The sequence below is a fragment of the Leptonychotes weddellii genome, chromosome X, assembly GCF_054177405.1.
Source record: "Leptonychotes weddellii isolate Sample4059 chromosome X, ASM5417740v2, whole genome shotgun sequence".
In the NCBI taxonomy this organism is placed as follows: domain Eukaryota; kingdom Metazoa; phylum Chordata; class Mammalia; order Carnivora; family Phocidae; genus Leptonychotes; species Leptonychotes weddellii.
The window spans coordinates 10,267,691-10,275,105 of record NC_138385.1 but is presented as its reverse complement, the minus strand read 5'-3'; the positions used below and the strand labels follow the sequence as shown (position 1 = coordinate 10,275,105).

At 61.9% G+C, this 7,415-nt stretch overlaps 1 protein-coding gene across 2 annotated transcripts; it reads right to left on the bottom strand.

The window, feature by feature from the left end:
• Nucleotides 1–548: 548 nt before the first annotated feature.
• Nucleotides 549–1,886, bottom strand: SOX3 (SRY-box transcription factor 3). 2 transcript variants are annotated; one of them, XM_081809401.1, is made up of 3 exons: nucleotides 1,626–1,661; nucleotides 880–1,562; nucleotides 549–792 (listed from the first exon to the last, which is right to left on the bottom strand). In XM_081809401.1, exons 1-3 carry the CDS (start codon nucleotides 1,659–1,661, stop codon nucleotides 549–551), a joined length of 963 nt encoding a protein of 320 aa, XP_081665527.1. The 2 variants fall into 2 exon arrangements, with proteins under 2 accessions (XP_081665527.1, XP_006751627.2); XM_006751564.2 differs by having other exon boundaries at nucleotides 549–1,886.
• Between the last annotated feature and the right edge of the window lie 5,529 nt (nucleotides 1,887–7,415).

Below are 7,415 nucleotides of genomic sequence, written 5' to 3'. Positions count from 1 at the left end.
CGGCGAGGCGGGAGACGCACGCACACCTGGCTATAAATTAACATTGGCCTGAGCTGCCGCGCCACTCCGCGCGGTCAGCCCCCCAAAAACCCACCAGGAAAACCGATGCAACGCGCCGGGGCGGGGGGAGGAGGCGTTGCAGTTCTCAGGCCAGCCTCACCCGAGAGTACGTTTCTCCTATTCACTCACTCCTTGGCTAACAGTAAACTAACGAGACAACGTTTTCAAATGCAACAGAAAAACCCAGGAACGCAGGAGGAGGAGGGGGGCTGTTTTTTCTCTGCAAACATCACAGCGATTCCCAGCCTACAAAAGGGGAGGGAGGGGCAGCGGCGAGGGGTAGGCGAGCTCTACAAAGTCCCATTTCCGCTGCTCAGGACTTCTTTTTGCTTTCGTACAAAACCCGACAGCTACAGCAAAACTTTCTGTCCTCCCCATCATCGGTACAAGGCAACAGTCCCAGGCAAGCAAAGCTAAACGACAAGGCGTCCCAACTTGGGGGTGCGGGGCGGGATGGGGGCGGAGGGGCGGCGCGCGCCGGCGGGCGCTCAGATGTGGGTCAGCGGCACCGTTCCGTTGACCGCAGTCCCAGCGCCCTGGTAGTGCTGGTGTACGCTGTGCAGGCGGCCGCCGGGCAGCGGTGAAGCGGCGTCAGCCGCGTCCCCGCCGGGTGGCAGGTACATGCTGATCATGTCGCGCAGGTCGCCGAGGCACGCACGCTGCGAGTGCGATGTGATGGCGGGCGGCGGCGAGCTGGGTTCGGTCTTCACCACCGTGCCCATGGGGCCCAGGCTCATGGCGGCGGCCGCGGCGGCCGCGGCGGCGGCGGTGGCGGGCTGCTGCCCGTAGGCGGCGGCCGCGGCAGCGGCGGCCGAGGGCGCCATGCCCCCGTAGCCCGAGGCGGCGGCGGCGGCGGCGGCGGCGTTCATGTAGCTCTGGGCGCCGGGCGGCATCATGGGGCTGTACTGCAGGCCGGCCATGTCGTAGCGGTGCATCTGCGGCAGCGCAGGCGGCGGCGGCGGGCTGCTCATAGTAGCGGGCTGCGCGTAGCCCAGCTGCTCCTGCACCAGCGAGTACGCGCCGTTGGCCCAGCCGTTCACGTGTGTGTACGTGTCCAGGCGCTGGCCCACGCCCACCGGGCTACTGGCGGCGGCGGCGGCGGCGGCGGCAGCAGCGGCGGCGGCAGCGCCCGGGGGCAGCAGGCCGCCGGGCAGGGAGTACTTGTCCTTCTTGAGCAGTGTCTTGGTCTTGCGGCGCGGCCGGTACTTGTAGTCCGGGTATTCTTTCATGTGTACGGCGCGCAGTCGCTTGGCCTCGTCGATGAACGGCCGCTTCTCGGCGTCGGTCAGCAGTTTCCAGTCGGCGCCCAAGCGCTTGCTGATCTCGGAGTTGTGCATCTTGGGGTTCTCCAGGGCCATCTTGCGCCGCTGCCCACGGGACCACACCATGAAGGCGTTCATGGGCCGCTTCACGCGGTCCTGGTCGCTGCCCCCGCCCCCGCCACTCGAGGCCCCACCGTTGCCGCCGCCTGCGTTCGCGCCGCCGGCTGCGTTCGCGCTACTCTTGCCTGCGCCGCTGGGGGCTGCGGGGCCGCCTGCGCCTGCCGCTGGGGTGGGTGGCCCCACGGGGTTCTTGAGCTCGGTCTCCAGCAGGCTGTACATGGCCGGGGCGGGAAGAAGGTGCGCCAGAGTGGCGGGAGGAGAAGGCGCTCCCGGGGCTGGAGCGGCCACGGTGAAAAGGCCTGGGGACTCCGTCGGAGGGGCGCTCGGGGGCCGGTGGGCCAGCGGGTCAGGCGGGAAGGGCAGGCTTGCCAAAGTGCTCCGCGCCAAGTCGGCAGGAACCCGCAGGCTACTCGCACCTGATGCGTTGTCTCGAGCTGGCCGCATTCGCAGTCTGGCCGGGCGCTCGCTGGGTCCCTTATATACCTGCTCGGATCCCCCGGGGTTGGGACTCGGTCCGCCCCTCGCCACCGGGAGGCCCCGTGATTGACAGGCTCACAGTGATGCGCCCTGGCCAATCATCACGGAGTCCCCGTTCGGCCCCACTGGAAAAAAAAAGTTCGGGGAGCCCTTTCGTTCACCCCCACGCCCCTCTTGGGCCTGGTGACGTGATGAGAGTTATTCAGGAGGCGGGAGTCCCAGAGAGCCGCTCAGAGACCACCAATTAGGGTCTCAAAAAGTTTGAAAGAACGAAACTCGAGGAAGTGACGGAGGGGGGAGGGGGCGCGCGAGCAGAATTGGGGGGAAGGGGGGCAGAGGGGCGCCCACGGGGTTCAGAAAACAACTTTGCAGCCGCGTCAGGACCGAGCAGTGCCTGGTCCCGGGGCCACCCTGCAAAGCATCCCGCTGTCTGCGCGGAGGTCCTCCGACCGCTTCTGCTGCAGCGCTAGGGATACTGGGCATCGCCAGTTACCCGGGAGAGCTTGTGGACTCAGGACGCAACGGAGGCACCCCGGGTTGCGGCTCCAAGAAGCCCTCCCTAGAATCGGCCCCTGTCCCAGCAGGACCCTCTGCCGGGAAGTCGCGGGCCTGCGCTCCCAGGACGGAGCCGGGGTCAGGGACCGGGGCACGGGAGACAGGCTTCCGAACCGCGGAGCGCAAGGGGGCTGTGGGGCTCTCCGCTGGTTTGAGTGAAGGCGAGCAGTCAGCCGCCTGCTGCCCGAGCCGGGCGGAGGCGCTCACATGCGGTGGCGCGGACAGTGTGTGTGGGGCGGAGGGGGTGAACCGGCCTCGGCTCTCTCGCTCCAGGCCCCCGCTTAGCGGCCCCTTTTTGTTTCTGCTCTCTGGCCATTTCGGTTTTTCCAGTCCGATGCCCCTGAGGGGGAGGGTCGGGCCCCTTGGAAAATCCGTTTTCATGGCAACACGGAGCCTCTCCAAGTGAAAGAAAAGTTTCTTGGAGGTGGGGGGGGGGGGAGGGACGGTGGCCGGAGTGGAGCCGAGGCCGTCCTCCGGGCGGACCGCCGGGCCCCCTCCACTGGCCGCGCACCTGCCAGGACCACTGAGCGCTGCTCTCGCTGCGCAGCCGTGCCGCCTCCCCGCGGAGCAGGCTCTGCTAACGGATTCCGTCCTTCTCCTTTTTTGTTTTACAGCCATTCCTGGCCAAAGCCTCGAGACTCGAGCGGGACATTCACCCGCATGTCATGTTGTCTGCCAAAGACTAGTGTCTCGGGAACCCCGGCTACGGGGAGAGGGAACCCGGACAATCGCCTTCGCCAGCCTGAGCGAGTGGCACAGCGTTTGAAACTCCGGGAGCTGCCCGAGGCGACGGGTGGGAAGGAGGAGCGAGCCAGGCAGAAGTGGCAGAGACTGAAAGAAGGTGTCCGCGCCGTGTGGTCCCCTTCCCCCAGCCTCGTGGAAAGATGAGGAACCAAAAGAAAAGCGTAAATCCTAAGTGTGAAAAAAAAAACCCCAAAACCAAAAACCCAGGCTTTTAGCTCCTTAGCGCTAATGCAAAACCAGGCGATCCGGGGACATCTGCACGCTGGGAGCTACCCCTCTTTCCTGCACAAATTTAAAAGTATACCGTTGTGACTTGGGAGGGGGGTGGCGTAGAGCAGGCCAGCCTCCTCTGGGGTGGGCGGACCGCTGGCACTAGAGTCCTGGCTCCCAGCCGGCATCATCTTCTGGAAATTTTGCGTCTCTAAACCAGCCCCTTAAGTTTGGGTTCCACCTGTCTACGTTCTCTTGCTTTTCTGGCCGGAAGGAAGCAAATGTCCACAGTCAAGGGCTGCAGTCCTTTGAATGGATGTACGATTTAGAGTTTTAAAGTAAACTATCTGGAATGGTTCTGTGTATGGATCTTATGTCTGTGTGTCTGTGTGTGTTTGTGTGTGTGTGCGCGCGCGTGGACGGGTGTGCGCACTTAAGCTGACACAGACTGGAAGACGTGTCTCAGAAAACGGAATGATTTGGCGATCTCCACCAGCACTTGTTTTTTTTGGCAGAACTAGCTGATAAAGTCCATTTTTCCTGGCCAAACCCACCTTCTCCCAAATAAGTCAATGTGCGGTAACCCTGCCCGCCTGCCGCCTTCTCCAGATGCCCTCTCGGGTTCTCTGGGCCTCTGAGGCTGTTGCTAAGTGAAGCGCGTTTTAGGAAACTACCCAACCGACGCGCGGCCTGGCGTCCAGTAGCCTGACAGATGTCAGGATTCTTTCCAAGTTTTAGGACCCAAGTAAGCCGTTGTGGTGACAGCGCCTGGGCTGCATATTTCCCAAGGCGAGGGATGCGGCGCTGGGTCTGTACTCCTCCCCGGAGCAGATTATGGGGGGGGGGGGCGTTAGTCACTGCCCCCAGCTGTTTGTCATTTGATCACAACTAGCCCGCGGTTTAGGTGAGCTCATTTGCACATTACATCCTCTGCCAGTATTCCGCCAGGACAGACATCTTCTCCCACAGTCCTGGCTTCCCTCGGAGGCGGCGATTAAAACGGCCTCTGTGCCTGGTGACTCCGGGGTGGTCTAAACAGGCCCAAGCAGGAGTCAAGCCGAATTTCCTCCAAAACATTTCCGAGGAAACGTCCTCAACCCAAACCACCATTTCAATAGTCGAACAAGGTCATTGCAGGCGTGGGGAGGTGGGGGGAAGGCTGGAAGGAAACCCGTTCTCCTGGTCCACTAGCAGTGCAGGCGCAAGCACCAGCCGAGCGGCGCGATCTTAGCTGGGGGTCGGGAGAAGGGTCGCGGCAGGTACTGCTGCCCGAGGGCCTCGATTCAGGAGGGGGCTGCGGGGAGGCAAGACAGCCAGCGGAGCCAGAATCCGTGTCTCTGACACGAACTCTGCACCGAGTGAGGGAAGCAAGGGACACAGCAGGATCCAAGACCAGTTCTTTCCATCCTCTTCCGGAGAAGAGAGCGCGTTCGGCAGCTCTCTTGCCCTTTGGGGCCTCCGGGCACACAGAGCCCCGGATGGCGGGCTGGGAACCCGGCCAAACACACCCTCCCCATTCCCTTTGCCCTCCCAAGAGAGCTCCGGCTCCCTCCGACTGGGGCTGGGGATCCCAAGACCCAGGGCGTGGCAACAGCGCCGTTTGTTGGCTTTGGTTGGAAACTTCACCAAGAGGCGCCCCTTCCCGCCCTCCGGGGCTTCGAGGTCGCCCCAACCCTTTAAGGAGAGGCAGCTGGTTTTGCCGCCGGGCAGAAGTGGTGCTTATCCTTAGAGGGCTGGTTAGCGCGAAACTCGGGGGACCCGGGCTCTAGCGTGTTGGCCTGGCGGGCCGCGGGTGCATAGTGCGCTCCCACTCTTCCATCCTCCGGTTTCGAGCCTTGGCAGAAATCAGGTGTCCCGAGGGCCTCATACCTGCAAAGTATACTTGAGCAGTTGTGCCATAGAGCTACTGGTAGAGCAGAGTAAGGGAGGGGCTATCCCATCACTCGCGGCGGCGGGGGGGGGGCGGGGGGGGGGCGTTGATTCCTTCTCAACTCATCGGGGACCTTTCTCGGGGTCTCCGGCTCTATTAGGACCCAACTCTTGGAAGAGATGCCCTTTGCGTGCATCTCGGGACGGGGTGGGTGCGTGTCGGTGCCCGCTCTGGGGGCTGAGGCCTGACAATAGGGTCGAGCAATCAATCGCCTTGTACAAGAGCAGCAGAGCCCAGAGAGCGGTCTGGTTTTGAGTAAGTGCGGAAAAACGTATCCGGGCGACCCTCAGAAACGCTTTGCTTTCCAGCCAAAAAAAAGTTTGCTTATCCAAAGGCAGTAATTCCTCTTTCTTCCTTGAGAACATCCCTTGACTATCATACACTCTGGCTCCTAGCCAACATCGTGTATTTAGGCCAGACTGAGGGCCTTGGTCAAGAAATCAGAGGCGGGGGTCTGTTGTAGAACCATCTCTTATAAAAGGTCGGAAAGGTTACCAGCACTCCAAGGAGATGGAAGAGACAGCACCTTCTAGTTCTCAAAGCATTCAGTTGGTTCCTTCTCCCCCAACCGCAGTACTGCGCTCCCTGCTCCGCAGCTTCCAATGAAACACTTGTTCATACAGGTCTGGGAAGGAACTTAAGATTCTAGGCTGGCGGTGGGGGGGGGGGGGGGCGGTTAGGTTGCAAACAATAACCTAGTTGATGCTCTCTAAAGAGAGGTTTTATTGGGAGCTACCGAGGTGTGTGGTGACCTGGTCCTGGAGGTACCAAAACGTCTCCGGTGGGCAGTATAACTGTATTGTTGCTCTTTGGTGTAGCTATTTTTGGGAGGGAGGGTGAACTTTTTAAAAGCGAGTTTCCGAAGTTGATTTACTTGGTTAGCTGAGCTGTAATTTATAGACACACTGGGAATCCCCTTGGCCCACACCTTGGCGCTCAGTTGCAAAGATCCCTTCCACTCTCACCGGGTATTAAGATATTAATGACCAGCCGCTCTTTTCCCTAGGTGCGGAGCAACTACAAGGAATTTGACAACCTTTGCCTTCAGCGCCCTCTCGCCGACCTTACAACCTGAGCACTGCCATCTCCCCAGAGGAAGGAGGGCCCTGCCGGGGAACTGGGTCCCGCTTCCAGAGGGTCTTCCGGGTCACTCACGGTTGTCGACCTCTTTGCCTCCACCCCCCCGCCTCCGCCTCCCCACAACTCTCCGCACGCGCTCAGCCCTTCAAGCTGTTGGACCGTACCCCTGCCGGGCAGCCTCCCAAAACCCGGCACCCTACGGCCAGGCCTGCCTTCCCACTGGGCCTGTCTCCTTTCCCACTTCCTTCTGTGGCTGCGAAGGCAAGGCCCTCTACAGCGGCGAGGTGGCCTGCCGGAAGCCAGGGCCGGGAAAACCATCTAGAAATCGTTATCAGTAGGTAATGTTGTCTGAGTTACTCCACACGCTTATTCCGCCAGCGGGGGGCACGGGTCCACTGGAAATGCTCCCCCGGGAAGGGTGCCTGTACCATCACCGGACCAACAGGCGCCGCCGGTGTGACCAGGCGAGACCATCGGCCCCGACCGCTGGGGGCGCAGGATAATGGCGGGCTGGGGGCAGGGGAGAGCATTCTGGAGAACATTCTAAATCTCAAGGCAGCATCCAGCTGTTCTTTCCCCCCTCTCTTTTCTCTTTTCCTTCCTTTCTTTCTTTTCTCCTTTCTCCTTTTCTTTGAAGAGAGTGGAGAGCTGTGGAATTCGATGCGCGAAATTTCAGTGTTCTCTTCGCCTCGCTTTCTGGCCGTCATTCCTTTTCCTTTCATTCGACCTTTGTCGCACACCTACTGTGTGCCATGCTGTGCGCCAGGCACCGCACGGGACCCGCTCTTAAGAGTCCCTTGGCGGCCAGTGGCGGCGGCCGGACGAGCCTCCGCGGGGTCGCCGGCGTGGTGCGCCCGCTCGCGGGGCCACGCGCGTTCCCTGGAGCGCGCGCGCTTTCCCGCGGCCGCGCCCAGCCGCGCCAGCCGAGCGGCGCAAGCACCGGCGCCCGCGTGCCTGGAGCTCCGGCCCCCGTGCGC

Coding starts and splice junctions, on each gene's coding strand:
- SOX3 (XM_006751564.2), bottom strand. CDS start 1,886: ATGCGGCCAGCTCGAGACAACGCATCAGGTGCGAGTAGCCTGCGGGTT.